We start from the raw sequence: 17,733 nt of genomic DNA on the forward strand, positions 1-17,733 counted from the left end.
TGCGTTCAATCATTTTTCCAAAATTCTGGACGGCCCTTGAATGCAGCATTGTATTTTGGATATGATAGCTAACAAATGATTAGCTGCAGCTAGCTGAAGCTCCATTTCTACCAGACTGTATGTGCAACAATTTAGGTGTTTTTAACTCTGCAGAGGGGATCTGTTGGATTAATGTTTTCCCGGAGGCGTAGCTGTAAACTCTAACGGAATTCACGGCGCAAGAAAAGGGCTCATATTTGATGTGTAATGTTAGTTAGCTAACTTTTTCTCTGTTTAACCTAGCGTTAACGTTAGCAGCAAGCCTAGGACTGTACATTGCATTCACCAGTTCATGCGAAATGGATTTGTAAACTTTTTCTTTGGTAACTAACGTGAAATTTAAAAAAAAAGTACCATAAAGTACGTTAAGTTTATGAGACATCGATAAACCAATAAAATGTCAGTAGAAGAATCATATATATAAACTTTGATGGAACTTGCTTATAAGCATCTATCCATCGATAGCTGAGCGAGCTAAGGTATCGTAAGGCTGGACAGTCACACGCACAGCCGTGCTTATCTTTTGGTAACCATGCCAAATGACTTGTCTCTAGTCTCCAACAAAGAGTACAAAATATGTAATGCCTTTATAGTGTGCTCAGTTTGGCGGAATTAACGACTTTGGATAACTGAAAAGTTAGTTTATTAGCTATTCGCCATGGCAAGTGCCTTAGCAGCGAAGCTGGGCTTTAACTCACTGGTGAGAAAACAAGCCAAGAACTTCAACGTCAGGATCTGCACAATGGAGTCGGACATGGAGTTCAGTTGCGAGGTGTGTATCTGTTATAAAACTCTTGCTTTTTTTTGTTTTTGTTTTTTTTTGTTAAATTCAACTAGTTACAAAATACCACGTTTGTTATGGCCCTAATCACAGCATCAAGTCCACTTCCGTTCTCCTTCTGACTGCAACAGTAAACGACGTTCATCGCAATGACACTTCTGCCATAACCCGTAGTGGCCGCTGAATTAGGGTTTAGGTACAGCGTTTATCTCGGCGATAATAGTAACGATAGTTCCTTTTTATAAGCATATATGAGGGTTCCACTTTTCAACAGTAGATGGCAGCAAGTAACTGAACACACGCAATAGGTTAAACTGTTCTGCAGAAGACCACATCTGTTACAATTTATCTCTGTCCTATGCAGCAGTGGAATCAGGAAAATTTTAGTCAGTATGCAGTGTAGGACTTGGCTGAAATGTATAGGCTGAAATGTTGAAAAGGAGTGTGCATCATCCTGCAGAGTCGACATAAAAATCAAGTCATGTTGGTATCATACTCTGTGTTTTATGTAGTACATCTTGCCTTCTTACAGTGTCTTTAGAATAGTATATTACTGGGTTGATGATATACCAGAGCCGAAAGCCACCAAAATTACATGCAGACACCATCTCTATACTTAAAAGGGAGGAACTCCGCCACAGTATGCAGTTGGTAATTACAAAGAGCAGCATAATGTTTGTTTCAGGTTTCTACTTTCTGTGCAGAGATGATAATTTTTTATCAATTATGGGTTTTGTAAATAGCGAGAGGGATAGGTCATATTGACAAAATATTCATTCAGATTTGCGAAGGAATTTTTGATTGGCCCTCGCTGCCATCCCTGTGGCATGGTGGAGCTGATATCCTCATTTCTTGAAGTTTTTAAGTCAGTTTTTTTCACACCAACCTTGAATACTCTTGACAGCAGCTTGCACCCTGAGTTAGCTCAGAGGCTACAGATGAAAGCTATCTAAATTGGATGTGTGCGCATGATATGCTTCCCTCGTTGCTCTCAGCTGCATGAGGAGAACATGTGTGGCTCCCAGCTTTGAACCAGAGACTGAGGTTATGATGGATATCTTAATATGTCTGGATTCAGTAGACATAGCATCTTATGAATGGCTTTCAGTATTTAACCGTATAAAGAATTAACTGCTTCTGTTCTCTTGCTAATTCATATACATTTGAGGCAGACAGTGAATGATGTGAATTTTATTTTATATTTTACATGAATTTTATTTTTTATTATTTTCATATCTCAAAATTTAGTTCCAACACACTGAATCTTCATAATGTTTTTAATTTTTTAGTATGCTGCAGGATAACACCTCTTTCAGTATGAATTTGACAAATTCTGGTAATTCAGGATTTTCTGTTTTTCACTTTGAGAAAATTGTATAAGACTAAAACATGTACATGTTTCAGGTCAGGTGGAAAGGAAAAGACCTTTTTGACTTGGTATGCCGAGCTCTGGGACTGAGGGAGACATGGTTCTTTGGGCTCCAGTACAATATCAAGGACACAGTTGCTTGGCTGAAGATGGAAAAGAGGGTAAGTGATTCTAATGTTATACTGGTCTTGTCAACAGCCATAAGCCATGTAAACATTGTTAATATCCAGTATCTGTAGCAGGCATGAAAAGGAAATGGAAATGCTGATTTCTTTGATTCACTGTTGCAGGTTTTGGATCAGGAGGTACCGAAGGAGGAACCTATCACCCTTCACTTCCTGGCCAAGTTTTACCCTGAAAATGCTGAGGAGGAGCTCGTCCAAGATATCACACAGCATCTCTTCTTCCTACAAGTAACTATAAATAATATAAGCCTCCAGTTTTCTCATTGTGCTCATATTTAGAGTTTTGTTGTTTTCATTTCAAGATAAATCAAATTGGAAAGTATTTTGGATATCCTTTTGGGATACTTAACTTGTCATCTTCCTATCTGTTTCACTTGTGCCTGTCATGCCATGAAGGCCCTATGAGAAGGTTCTTTGTACACTTACATTCTCTTCTTTCTCTGCTGCTTTCTAAGTTGAAATTGCCACAGGCTTGCAGGTAAACCTGAAATCCAACATGCTTCTCAAAAGAAGCTGTGGATTACTGTCTGGCTAGTGGGCAGACAACTTTTTAAAAAAAACTTCTCTTTCCTTGATTGTAATCTTCCCAGAGGCGTGCAGTGTTTAAGGCTTTAAAAGGAAGCATTCTTCGATGTGGGTGCCATCTATCTGAGGAACTAAATGAGCTAAAATGAATGCTTTAAAAAATAAGTGTATAAGAACATGGGTCTGCAAAATGCTCTGTAAATCTCGGATTATCCATTTCACCCTTGCACACCAGGCATTTGGCTGATGCTCTTTATCTGTGGCTTCCTCACTATTCTGATCCAGTGCCAACAGGGGGCATGCGTCCACAGAGTTTCTGACAAGTTCTGGAGCGGAGCACTCTGTAATGCACTTTTTGTCCCTGTCTGATTGTGTGCAGCCATGTGGAATCAATGCACAACATATTACCGCTGCCCTTTCTCTCCACTTAATACTCTCCGGGGAATTCCTGTGGTGCCTGCCACACCATTCTGCTCAGATGAGATTTGTTACTGTGCTCCCATCATCCAATACTACTAGCCGCATTTATCAATTACCAATTAGGCTTCGAGGGCTCAGTTATTGGCCCAGTTAATGACATATTCTCCATGGGATGCTTGTCCCCCATAGCACTTCCTTCATATCCAGCCCATTGTGCTGGTTTCGTTATGTGGCTTTAGACAGCAGTACACTTGTGTTCCTCAGAGGTGCTTATCTACTTAAAAAAGTCTATCTGTGTCTTTAATCCGTTTTAGAGGCAGCTGAAGCAATTTATTTATTTCAGAGGGAAAACACGCAAAAAAAAAGACTACAGCCGACAAATTACTCAACAGTTAAAGCAGTACACAGCTACAACGGGAGAAGAATACAAATGTGTTACGCCTCGCATTGCCTGTCTCCTTATAACTTTGCTCTCATTAAATCCCATAATGTCGGGAGCAGGCCTCTGTTCCGATAGTGTCACAGGCATGACAGCTGGATTAGTGCTTATCAGGAATGATCGCCGACCTGGATACAAACACACGCACGCACGTGCGCGAACAAGCACACACACACACACACACACACACACACACACACACACACACACACACACACACACACACACACACACACACCCTCACACACTTTAGACCACTTAAACAAACAGACTCATGCACACGTTCATCACCTTGGCCTGCAATCTTTGCAACAACATAGTCTCATTTGTAAACCAGATTGCAGCTTCAGCCCCTAGCGCTTGCCACGATTAGGGGCTGACACCTCTGGCTCCACACCTTTTGTTAGTTCAAAACACAAGAAGACAGCATGACTGGCTTTGCAAATTATAAGGTCTGAAGCATTAAATTGCCCACTTATATAACTACAGCTTAAGCATGTTTGCCCTATCTAACTGTACAATTGCAGTGTATATGTAGACATGCAAGTTTGTGATTGAATTATTTTGACAGGTGATGGAGCTCGGGAAGCGACACCTGTTGAGAAGTAGCACTTTAATCTGGAAGGAGCTGGTTAAAGGCTTGCCACCCATTTTTAGGAATTCATATTAATAATGTGATCCATGAAAGCTGAGGCAACACTTGTAAGAAAGAGCCATTCTTTCTGTAAGATATAAATTGGAGACCTAAACCTTAAATTTGTCACGCTCACTGACTGGAGTGAATTCACAAACACAGAATCAGCTATTCATGGCGTGTAGATATAACACAAATTGTAAAAATGGGTGGTGTTCTCCTTTAATTATCATTTGGAGCTTTTCTAGGGCTTTCTGTCAAGTCATTATGCTCTGCTGACTGGCAAGCTGATATTCTTGGAGCAGTTTAATGATTATATGAAATACTGTTGGCTGAGATACATAGTTCCTGGCTTTGTGTGTAATAGGTCCCCATGTGGCTATGATACTTAAATCTTACAGTGTTTATTTGGCACAGTTTGTCCTCTTTCGAGACCTCTCTAAAATGAGCAAGTACCAGTGTACTGTATCTGTGGTGGTGGTAGCTGGAAGTCTGTTTACCCAGTTTGTAGCCTATAATAACACTGTGTTTTAGCTGTGTATGGCCCTCAAAAAGTGGAATTAAGGGGGAAAAAGGTCTGGCTGTCAAAAGCACAGTTGTCAGAAAGTTGTGTTTTAGCTTGTGTTGTCACTCCGCTCTCTAAGATATCAATTCTTTTTTCATTGCGTCAAGTGAGATCACCTGTCTCAAGAATTGTTTTGCTCCCCTCATGTAAATCGATATAAAGGAGATGTAATAGTCAAACTGAAGACAAAAAGCAACTGTCCTGATTTATAATGTCGGTTATAGTTTCCCCCCCAAAAAAAGTTCGTACCGGAAATGTCTTCAGTGCTGTTCCAACATTTAACAGTAAAAAGCTTCTGTTCTGATTTATCAAACAACTAAATGGCAGAGAATATACATCCGCTGAATAGTTACTTCTGAAGGTGGTTACATGCATAGCAAAATTAGTAGTGTTGATTATATCTGCTAACTCTTCAGGTGAAGAAGAAGATCCTCGAGGAGGAGATTCACTGTCCACCCGAGGCCTCTGTGCTGCTGGCCTCCTATGCTGTCCATGCCAAGGTTAGTGCTCTTTATGGAACTTCGGTTTTTATTCTCACTTATTTTTAAACAAGATCCGTACATCTTTCAATCCATCTGTCAGCCTGTCCTTTAATGGTTTATTTATCCTTACTTTAAAATTTGCATTACCAAACGGCAACTTCTTCTCCTCCTCACACACATTTTTTAAAATCACTCGTCTGATGAGATGCTAACAGATGGGAATCACTTACTACAAAAGGGTGCTTTCCCTAACTGCACTCAAGAATGTAATGGCTTTAAAGAAAAGCAGTGTAGACGCAGTAATTTTAGATGTTTTGGAGAGATTTTTGTGTGTCACATTTGACACAGTAGGGCATCCAATCAGTTTGAACTCACTGATGGAATATATAACTGTCTTCAGCTGGCTTCCCCACCTACATCTTCGAAATCTGAATGAATTTGTGGGGCACATGGATTTATTTTGGGGAAATTTAGGAGCATTTACTATGCTGTTCATCATCTGAAAAATGTCATATTGCTATAGTGTGTCTTTTTCTCTCCTAGAACAGTACAGAGAGACTGCAAGCTCTTGTCAGCCATGGGCTTGACTATTGTAATCTTTTCATATCTGGCCTCCCTCCAAAAAAGCCATAAATCGGGTACAATTGATCCAGAATTCTGATGTCTCAGTCCTGATAAGGACCAGAGGAGCACACATTATAGCTACTTTTTACATTACCAGCTACTTTTGGAATTAATTTTTAAAAGTCTTTTAGTATTTCATTAAGTGCTACAGGGCCTTGCATGAAATGTTTTAATGTACAAGCCAGGAGCTTGGAAGTACCCTTTTAATTTACTGTTCTAAAATGTTGAACAAACACCTTTGCCAAAGCAGCACCTAGCAATGGAGCAGCCACCTAGCAGATCTGCTGGCAGCAGATAATCTCACCTAAATAAAGCACTACAATCTCATTTAATTAAACTGAGAATACAGTAGCTACTGAAGAGGTGCAGCCAAATAGTAGAGAGTCTGCAGGTTGGTGGCCTCATGTTTGCATCTATGCTTTTTGCCACTGATGAAGTCATGGCGTCTTTGGGGTGTGACCTCCAGCACACAAATGGACTATTTTCAGTCAAATTTAAAGCAATAGGGATGAGGGTTAGCACCTTCAAGTTAGAGGATGTGGTACACTGCTGAAAAACTATGGATATTTACTTTTAGGAGTATTTTTAGATGGAGCAGGGGGATTGACAGGCAGATTATTGCAATGACCGAAGTTGTGTGTGTGTTGTATCAGACTGTTTGTGTGTAATTTGTGTGTAGAAAAAGCTGTTTATGTCTCTCTCTTTCTCTCTCTTTTCCTCTTTTTCTTGTTGACTGTCCCTTGACCTCCCTGTTGTTTCTTTTCTGTCCATGCATTGCTACAATGGGGGGGGGAATTTAACTAGGGCAGAAAGTTGTATTTACAACCACGAAAAGCAAGCAGGCTAAGAAACTGAACTAAACGATGTGTTCTGTCTGTCTGTCTATCGATCTCCTCCACTCCGTTTAAGTACTAAACGCGCAGCACCTACACATGCCCACAACAAACAGCGCTGTCCATGGTTCTGAAACAACAGCTAAGCAATAGTCACATGTATCTCTCTCTATCTGTATTTTGTTGTTTTTGCTATTTTTCTGTAGATACATCAAGCTTAAACAGAGGTGGGAAAAATACAAGCATCTGATGTGACAATCAAGCCCAGAGTAGACGACACATGTACATATCATGCCCACAAACAATGGGACTTACATATTTTGATTCAGGCATCACTGCATGACCTGAGTGATTGATGTCTCTCTCTTTCGCTCTTTTTTTAAATCAGATTTAAAATGCATCCAACATAGGCAAACGAGCGATTTACGAGTAACTTCAATGGGAATTAAAAGAATGACAGAACAGATAACATTAAATATTATACAAAAATGTATTTACAGATTCTGATAGTGACATAGGAGGTCCCAGATCCTATCAAATAGGTGCTAGTCCCAATACGGGAGGTCCTGGGCCTTGTTCTGGCAGGATATGGCACAGATTAAGCCCTGAGTATCAGTATATGATCTCCACACCAGTTGAGGAACTGTAACATCTAAGAGGTGCTTGAAGTAGAACCACTGCTCTTTTGCATTGAAAGGAGCCAGTTAAGTTATTTCATGCATCTGATCAGAATGAGCCCCTTGGGTTAATTCTTATAGAAATGGATAAGATTTGTGGGTAGGCCTGGAGGGGTGTATACTGATGTGAGCAAAGCAGAGGCAGAGAACTGTGAGTGGGATCTATGCAAATCACCACAGCCTCTCTAGGTAAACTAAGTACGACAGTTTATTCTGATATAGATTTTATGTCATTTGCCCAGCCCAGCTCAGAACCTTTTAGACAGGCTTTTGCCAAGAGTATGTTTATGATTGTCATTTGTGCTCTAATGGTTTTATTTAATTGTTACCAGCTGCAACAGAGTGGCTGGTATTGTTTTCACCTTGTGAGTCTTTGTGTGTGTGTGTGTGTGTGTATGTGTATCATCAAGGCAAAATGTGGTCCTTGAGACACCCACTGAAGCAGGAACTAACACAGAGGCGGTTTCGAGTATTTTGGCAGGTGTTAATACGTCTGTCTGTCCATCTGTCTGTCTGTGGACAGATTTTGTCGCTGCGATACCGTCACAACCATGCAACATACACTCATGGAACTTTACAGGTGTGTAGTTGAGATCAAAACAAAGGCTGAGTTAGAAGATGGGTGTGGTCTGACCCATGAGTACTGGGTACTCATGTAATAATGTAGTAATGAGTATATTGCACTCATTTAGTAATGTAGTAAAGACTACAGAGTACTTAGGGGTTGGAACGTCAACATGTGGACTGGTGTCGCTGCTGTGATCCCATCACAAGATGGTGTCTAATTATTGTTTTATTCCCTCTTACTCCAGTTTATTCTTATACTACTTATATTTCTATTTCTCTTTATTTAGATATTAATTAATAAAGTTTGTGTATGTGTTTGGTGATATTGTTTCGCTGTTTGTGTTTTCATTTTTTAGTGTTGAAATAAGCATACTTTATGAGCAGTATAAACTGCATTATTCTGTATGAAAGGCACTGTATAAAAGGTTTTATTGATTTATTGGTTGAGGAGCAAGCAACAGGCTACTTGACGTGTATGGAAATCACTCCGCAGGAAAAAGCCCCGTTAATAAACCTCAAGCGATCTCAGTCGTTTTGGTTGAAGGATCTCATCTCTCTCAAATCCCCAAGAAAAAGATGCTGAGAGTGAGGTGCAGCTTTTTGACAGGCGGACAGGGTCTAGTGAGACTGGAGCTCTACCTCAAAGATTTGACCAAGAGCCCTCAGAGACTCGCCTTTCCCATGCCAATTTACAGGTCTAGGATAAAGGAGACTATGTGGATCAAGAAAAATCAGCAAATCGGCTTGAGACTTGTCCTCTGTTGTCAGCCCCCTCGATCTGGATGCAGAAAAAAATATGGGGCCACAATCTGTTTTCATTTAATCTGCAGTCCACTTTGATTAGAGCTAGTATGAGTAAATTGGCATTGTAAAGGGGAGACAGGTACTTGTTTAGCAGTGCAGCTGCTGGTTTTTGGCAGACTTTCCCCTTCTCCTTTTCTCTTTGTGAGTTGTTATTGTGCAGAACTACTGTGTAGCCTATGAAGGAGAATATATCATACAGTGGGATCTACTTCGATATCAAGTCTCTTCTTCAGTCATTATTATTCCAGCCTGAAGATAACAATAAAGACAGAATAAAGGCATATTCCAACACGACTTTAATGTTTCAAAGACAATTTTTTTCATAAAGTGAATCATAGCTATATTCAGGTACGGACAGTCTCGCACAGAATCTGTGTGTGTAATCGGTTTGCAGTCGGAGCAGACGTTTCTGTATAATTCACAACGGATGCAATAGGAGGCCATAAAAGCTTCCATTACCTTGTATATGTTACAGAGTGCATGAATAGAGGTGCTAATAGAAATTAGGGATAGTGGAGGAATTTGTGTGTGCACAAGTTCTCTGACTGACTCCATATCCATATGTACTGCCTACAGTGGGAGCTTGAACACAGATAAATGTAGATACAGTCGGATTCCAAGGTGTCAGTCCACCACAAAAAGCAATATTTTTTTCATCACTCATTTGAAATATACAGTCATCATATAAAGTGTATAGGCTACAATTTGTAACCCCTTGTATAAGGCATATTTATGGACACTGACACATACATGTCATTTAGCATTTTACAATATACTAACATTATGTTATGTCATTTTATTGTCCTCTATATGTCATATGTTCTAGTCTATTTGACAGGTACTGTATGTTATGATATCTGTATGAAAGTGAACAAGATCATTTAAGACAATATAAAGAAATGATATAGTTCATCACTATACTATGATACATTTTTATGACTGCAACTAGAGAGTATTTTCATTAGAAATTAATCTGCCAACTGCTTTCTTGATTAATTGATAAATTGTTCGGTCTATAAAATATCAGAAAAAAACTTTAAAAATGAATTTTTTCCCCCATTAAGATACAGACTCTTTTATGGCTGGAACTCTGTCAATTGTCTGTCAAAATCTCACATAATCTACATTCAAGTTTTCTCTTTACCACTTTCCAAATATTCCCAAAAATGTTCATTTGGGGTTATGATCTGGTAACTGTTACGAGAATTAATTTAGCGATTTCCTATATTTGCTATATTTGGAATTTGAACATGCCTTGCACAGCTTAGGTGCAGCTTTAATGTCAGTGCCCTGTTCGAAAATGGGTGTTATAGCGAGTTACAGCTGATCTGACTTTTTTTTTAACATTTTACTTGTGGGATACATTGGTTTCTACAGGTATTCTACCAACCTTCTCCAAGACAACAAATACACGAATTCCCAAAATGTCAGAATATTTCTTTATTAATTTATGAAATGTTTTAAATAATCAGATTTGAAAAACCATACTAATTTTTCAGTAGGTATTTGTATGCGTATGTAAGCTGACAGTTCAGCCTTTTTGGGTCAGCACAGGTTTCATAAACTTCAGTTTTGTATTCTGAGTGGGTGCAGTGCTACACGGAGATGTTGGGGGGAATTTCACAAAACAGCCGCTCTGGAAAAATGCAGAGCGAGTCTCTCTGGCACAGAGGTTGAGTAGGGAGTGAGGTCCCTCAACCCCAACACCACTGGGGGCGTGGAAGTTTGTGTCCAACTGAGTGGGGAGGATATATGATGAACTAAATGAAACCGGTGGGAATCATTGTGTTTTACAGGTGGCTTCAACAAGACTTGTACCTAAACTAAATTTATGAAACTTGAATGAGCCTCTAGGCTACAGTATTTTCTCTTTCTAGATGTATTCCAATCTGTTTTCACCTTGCATCATGTGCTACAGATGTGATGATTTCCAATCTGTGTAAATAGCAAAGAGCTAAAGAGAGTTGCACTTTTCAGTTTCAGTCTGGACCACACAATATGTTATTTAATACTTGTTTGAATTTGTCAGCTTTGCCTTGAGAGTGCATAAATCCTGCTTGCCTCACCTGACTAGACTGTCATAATGTTGATACCCACCACAGCTTGGGTGAGCCAGCATTAGCCTGAGGGACAATGAGACACGGACAGGGAAAGAAAACGACATAGCCAATTTTACTGCTAGCTGGTGAGACAAGTCAATTCAGTTACAATTTACAGGCATGTAGTGTAACTGAGAAATGTTTAAAATAATTTGGAAAAGTGTAGGTAAAAAAAACAGACAATATCTTTTGTTGCTTTGTCGTGTTATCTGTTGTTGCTACTCACTTTCACCTCAGATTTGTATCCCACATGGGTTACATTCTGAATATATACAGAGAGGATAAATATTAAGCTATTAAACAAGTCACACCGATACAATGATTATAATTCACCCTGGGGAGGACATGAAAAAAATGTACCAAATTTCATGTCAATCAATTCAATAGTTGTTGAAATATTTCCCCCAAAATCACAAATGTCCACCTCATTATGGTGCAAGAGGAAAAGTCAGGGCATCACCAAGGTGATCCCTAGAGCTATGCCGCTATCATGGCTAAAATCATCAGACACGTACAGCATTTCCAAACTAACCTCTAGACAACAGTTAACGTATCCTTAGTTTTGATATATAGTCATCTATGGAAGTAGCCTAACCAATTCTCACAAGAACAAGTCAAATTTTGATTGTTTAGGCTACTCAACAATAATGCCTTTCATTGGTTTGAATGTATTTCATGACTAGATATGAGAAACCTGTAATTCTCAATTTCTTACTGTAAATTGATTTTCTTCAAAGGGCCTTGAGCTTGTGAGAAATACATTTCCTAGATTTAGAAAGGGGGATTTATTGGACAGAATATATCCATTAGGCAGTGGTCACTGCTGTGCTGCCAGTGATAATTATTGAGTGAAAATATTGACACATAGCTGTCCTTTGAGAATCGATTGTTGCTGTTAGTTTGGGGTTGTTTTGAAATAATTGGAAGAAAGGTGAGTAATCAGAAAGCATCTGAGAGCACTGTCACTGTCAAAATGCCACCCTGTCTCTCCCCGAGCTGAAGCCCAGCTACAAGTCTATATATCATCCATTATGTAGCAGATAAAAACAACCAGGTGAGGAACTGAGGGAGTAGAAGCTGTGAGGATGGGAAACTGAAGGGAAAGGATCTAATTAAATGGCCATCAGCTTCTCCACTCTGGTAGCCACTACAGCAGTGTTCAAGGCTTTCCAGTCTGTGTGTTGAGCTCATTAAATTCAGGTCTGTTAAGTACTGTTTTCACACTTGTGTGCACAAAAGGAAAACCAATTAAACCTTACCAAAAAGTAACACTATAAACACAACAAAACAACATGACATAAAGAATTAGTTAGCTAATTATAGCCAGACAGGTAGTCAGTAGCTTCTAATTTATTTTGTGCAAATGAACCAACAATCAACACTCTAAATTTCATTTGTAATCAATGTTTAAGGACTTAATGGTGTATTTTCGTCCAAACATAATATCATATAACATAAGAATACTTCGTTTTGGTGTCAGAAACATTTTCTGCTCCTTCAGGTAACTGGCCAACTGAAGGTGACACAGCAATGAAATTTTGAGTGCAATTAGAATGACACTTGAGCAGCAGCAAATGGTTTTTCAGCCATCTGAAACCTCAGTTGTAATTTCAGATTTTGATGTCAGCCTCAAAAATGAAAGGAGAATGTGTCTTTCAAGACACATAGACTAATTTCCACCGAGGTACAACCAAAAGGTTCAGTAGTCATAGAGAGAGAAATCCAAGAGAAAACGCAGAGATACCAATTTTTGGTGTCAGCACCTCAGAATCAAAGCCAAAGGCTTCTTCTTCTAAAACCTATTATTTTTCAGCAAGGTTCAACAATCACTTTGGGGCTCTTGGTGCTTTCACTCTTGAGTTTAAGCACTTTATGAGGATGCACTTGAAAACTCTTCTCCAAAAAATTATGTGATTCTCATACATACACCCTGAGCCAATTAGGGTTCAATAAAGAGAGATCAGATTGAAGTGAATAACAAAATTTATTGAGGTAAGCAACAGAGAGAGTTTTTGGTGATTAGACTCCATCGATGTGAAGACTCTTCAATAAGTGCAGACCCATATGAAGATAAGAGATATGATAGATCCCCAGAGACAAAAAAAAATGCCCCCCCACCCTTCTTTTTTTACTTTTTTGTTTTTTTTTAAAAAAAAAACTAGATGCCTATGAGATGATAATTATGTTAGACACTCAACAATTGAGCCAAGATAGCCTAATATTGCTGTTTGATATAACTTCAGTCTACATGAAATACATAAAAAGGTCAGTCCCAAGGAATTTATTAGTTTCTGACTCTGGGAATGTGGGTAAAACAGTAAAATTACTCAAAACTACTGTATCTCTGAACTATCTCTTTGACCAAATCACGTTTAGGTTATTTTATGTAATCTCCTTTTGATAACTTATATGAAAACTAATGTAGTATTTTTTTCACTTCCATTCACCTAACCTCCCCTGAAACTATTTGGAGCCTCCCTGGGGAAGCCCACCATCCACTTTGAAAACTGGTATAGAAGATTGAAGTGTCTAATTTTTAAACAAATCTGTTTCCTGAATAACCCAGTTCTATGGCAGTGTTTTGGAATACTAATGCAAAAAGGGTAAAAAACATATAAATGAATGAGCATATCTTCTTCAATGACCTCCTCTAAATTCAATCAAAAAATTACCAACTAAACAAATCACAATGCAAAGGAAAGACACAGCTAGATTTGATAGGGATATTTGAGAAACATGCAGAGCATGCAGCAATGCACAAGTTAATGTAAATCATTTTGTTACCCTACTTAAATAGATCTACAGTCATAGCCTACTTTTTAAAATGTAGCTACATGTATAATTCATATTTTTCCACCAGTTTTACAGGTGGAAGCCCACAGGAAATACCCCCCACCGCTCAGTCATGCCTAATCCATTCATATCTTTCTTCAAACATCCATGACATACGTAATTTGTACCCCCGCTCTATGATGATAAGTGATCAGTCTCAGTTCTCTCAGAGATATTTCTAATAGCATCATTTATACTGTCTCCCAACAACTGGGCCATTGGTAGTGCAGTGCACGTTAATGACCTGATGGCAGACCTGCCTCCATTCATTTTCCAGCAGACGCTTTTCTTACTGGCGCTGTAGTTTCATCTTATGAACTGCTCCCAGGAGAGACATAGTCTGGGCTGTTATTGGATAAAAGGTGGATAGTGGCCATTAGTTTGGAGAAATTTGAATCTTTTTGGCACTTTTGCTCTATTTAACAGTATGGAGACTACGACCCTAATGTTCACAAATGTGGTTTCTTGGCTGAGGAGGAACTGCTGCCAAAAAGGGTGAGTGACAGCTGGGTTTATTTAATTGTCTTTCATGAATGGAGGTGTGCACATCTTTGTGTTACTATCTAGGCCTAACCCTGCATTATGATACAGTATGTGGCATTGCAGTATGTACTATATTTTCTGTGTGCAGTCATGGATATTTATATCCATCTCTCTCCATTTCAGGTGATTAACTTGTACCAGATGACTGCAGAAATGTGGGAGGAGAGGATCACAGCATGTTATGCGGAGCACAGAGGCAGGACGAGGTAAAAACTGCTGCACTGAACTATACCACTGAAATTCCACAGTCATCAGCACAATTTCAGTTTTTTAGTTCACATAGCATGTGCTTGAAAGGTGGTTCCACAAGATTTTTTTTTTTTTTTTTACAAAACCATAGTCCGTTTTGGCTGTGAGATGCAAACATTTCTCACATGAAAGTTGTTTCTGTCGTAAATTTATTAAATGGAGGGTTAATGAACAGTATGAGCATTTTTAACATTTATTATTGACCAAGACAATTGACCAACACCAAGAGGCATAGCTTATTGCAGCCTATAACTAATCAGTTAAGTGTAATTAATTATACTGTATACTTAAGGGAGAAACAAAATTAATGTAGCTATTTTGAAGAAAGGATCCAAGTGTGGAGCAAATATATTGTAGTGAAAAGGACTATAAAAATTACATTGCTTTAATTGATTCCATAAATGGATAGGGAGTAACTGTGAGGGATGTGGAGTGTCTTAAAACTTCCGTGGGTGGGGAGTTTTGTGCTGGAAATTGAGTTCTAAAAGCTAGAAGCCTAAGCACTTGGAAAAGTAATAATTGAGTCACTGGTGCTGATCAATAACTCTTTCAACCACCAGCAGAGGGAGCGCAGTTGGCACTCCTCACACCTTTAGCTATTTAAATGTTTAGTAAGTGATGTAGTGTAGCTGGGACACAAGAAAGAGGCCTCTGGCCTTCTGACGCCACTATTGTTTCATTTAAGTACCTGAGTACCTGAGTTTTGTTATCAATTTTTAAAACAATATTTGCTCCTTTTTTTTCCGGATACTTTTCTTTAAGAAATATAAACACGTTTTCATCCATGCTAGTGGTGTAGCTCAAAGCATGGAAATTTCCATCTGTCAATCAGTCCACCACTTTGGTTCAGACTGAAATATCTCAACAGCTATTGGATGGGTTGCCATGGAATGTGCTATAGTTATTTACGTCGCCCTCAGGATGAATTGCTAATAACTTTGTTGATCCGTTAACTTTTAATTTAGCACCGTCATCAAGTCAAAATTTTAGTTTGTCCAATACTTTTTAAAATGACTAAATACCCGCAAAAATAATGACAGTCCCATTGGCCTCAGCAGAACTGTGTTCAGATCTAATTAGGATGTTAACATACTAAAGTAAGTTGTAATAAATATTATACCTGCTAAACATCGGCACATTAGCGTTATCACCGTGAGCATGTTAGCGTGCTGATGGTAGCATTTAACTCAATGCCCTGGTGTGCTTAAGTACAGCATCACAAAGCCGCTAGCAAGGCTTTTGATTCTTAGTTGTTTTCCAAACAAACGTTTCTTTCATTGAACAAAAAAGCTAAACTTCTCAAGTGTTAAATGTTTTTTGCACCCAAACATCTGTACAAGAACTTAGAAATAAAATAGTCTTAACACTTTTGATCTATCGGATCAAAAACAAACAAAATTACAAATCAGACCTGACATTTGTAGCTTGGTGTTGTTACAGTTTACAATAGTAGTACTATGGAAACATTTTAGATGCTACCAAAATAGTATTCACGTTTATTATCCAGCACCAGATGAAACTATCTAATGCTTTTCCCTTTCACAGAGTTAATCAGGTATTACCATTTCAAATTCCTCTGACCCACTCTAAAGTCAGAATGTACTCAGTGTCCAACCTAGTTAAGATTGGTTTCCTTGGCATAATGCTCCTTTGCCTATTTAAACTTTGATGAAGCTTAAATCATAAGTTTTCCTACCACCCATATCAGACAGCTAGTTATTAAAAGTTTAGGCGCCGGGATGCCCTGATTTTTCCTTAGCCATCAAAGTATGCTAATGTTCTTTTTTGCTGAGTTGACCCTGAAATCACAACAGATCTGCCAACCAGGCAGCAGGGAGAGAGGAAGAAAAGAGTTTGATGCATTTGTTTTCTCACAATATTTAGAGGTTTCGAGGCATCAGAATAAGTCGTCTTTTCCATCGAGCGTAACCTCTAAAGCCTGTTAGCGAATTATAGTTGTGTTTTGTGTCAGCACTGTGCTTATGTTTTCACCCTCACAAGAGCTTTGTGGCAGTTTTATAGATCACACAACATGACAGATGCTACACACAGAAGCAGAGGGAACAAGGTCTGATCTCCTTTTTCTATCCACTTCTGCACCTCCTCTCCTCTCCTCCCACCCTGCCTCCCTCCTTCCCTCTCTTCTCCATTCCCTTGGATCCCTCTCAATCTCTTTCTCTCTCTGTCTTTGAACCAGGGATGAAGCCGAGACGGAGTATTTAAAAATAGCTCAGGACCTGGACATGTATGGCGTCAATTACTTTTTAATCAGGGTGAGCCTATGCTGCTTTGCTGTATCTTTACAAAGTAAGCCCATAAGAAAGATCAGGAGGCGTGCCAATTTCACCATGGTGTTATGAAATTAAGTGGGGGAATAGCAGCCTCACTCTCCTGTTGTACATTGTTCTTTAGTTTCAAATGTTGAGCATTTTGTGAAGGAATTTGTATGTTTTTAATAATGGCTGGTCTTTGGCAATGTTTTTTTTTTTTTTAAGCAAGCTATAATAAAGAACAAATATGCAATAACTTAAAAAAACAGAAATTCACTTGAGGTGACTCTGGCTTTGATCGAGGCATTCTCTAAAAGGCAGAGACATTTTAAAATAACACCAACAAGTCAACCTCAGCTTAAGTATTTCATTGTAGCATTACTTTTCAAGTAAACAAGCCTTGACGGCATCTACACACCCCCAACTGGCATTGTTCACCTCAGCTCTAACAAATAGCTTTGGCAAGCAGAGTCATCGCAATGCCACCTCTGTCAAATGCAGGTACAAATGAATGTTGGCTGGAGGGTCGGTCTTATAACTGCGTGCTGTTAACAGATGGATAGTAAAAACAAGCTTTGTTTACTCTGCTGATGTGGTTTAGAATAAAAAGGGAACAGATCTCCTTCTGGGAGTGGATGCCCTGGGTCTGCACATCTACGAGCCAGACAACAGGCTGACACCCAAGTGCTCCTTCCCCTGGAATGAGATCCGCAACATCTCCTACAGCGACAAGGAGGTGGGAGAATCTTTTGTCTCATTTAAAACATATCAGTGGAACAGAGTTCACTGCTTTAAG

At 39.0% G+C, this 17,733-nt stretch overlaps 1 protein-coding gene across 4 annotated transcripts in view; it reads left to right on the forward strand.

Moving 5' to 3' along the window:
• Positions 1–49: 49 nt before the first annotated feature.
• The window catches only part of nf2a (neurofibromin 2a (merlin)), a 35,483-nt gene continuing 17,799 nt past the window's right edge, over positions 50–17,733 (forward strand). For 2 of the 4 annotated variants that reach the window (XM_040155136.1, XM_040155138.1), the window contains exons 1-8: positions 51–811; positions 2,225–2,350; positions 2,480–2,602; positions 5,374–5,457; positions 14,302–14,370; positions 14,542–14,624; positions 16,865–16,940; positions 17,539–17,673. In XM_040155136.1, the coding sequence (XP_040011070.1) occupies positions 698–811; positions 2,225–2,350; positions 2,480–2,602; positions 5,374–5,457; positions 14,302–14,370; positions 14,542–14,624; positions 16,865–16,940; positions 17,539–17,673 (810 nt within the window). In that variant the 5' untranslated portion in view covers positions 51–697. Of the gene's footprint in view, positions 812–2,224; positions 2,351–2,479; positions 2,603–5,373; positions 5,458–14,301; positions 14,371–14,541; positions 14,625–16,864; positions 16,941–17,538; positions 17,674–17,733 lie in introns of all 4 variants that reach the window. The other 2 variants (XM_040155135.1, XM_040155137.1) reach the window with 2 other exon arrangements.

This window comes from Xiphias gladius, chromosome 19 (genome assembly GCF_016859285.1).
Source record: "Xiphias gladius isolate SHS-SW01 ecotype Sanya breed wild chromosome 19, ASM1685928v1, whole genome shotgun sequence".
Lineage (NCBI taxonomy): Eukaryota > Metazoa > Chordata > Actinopteri > Istiophoriformes > Xiphiidae > Xiphias > Xiphias gladius.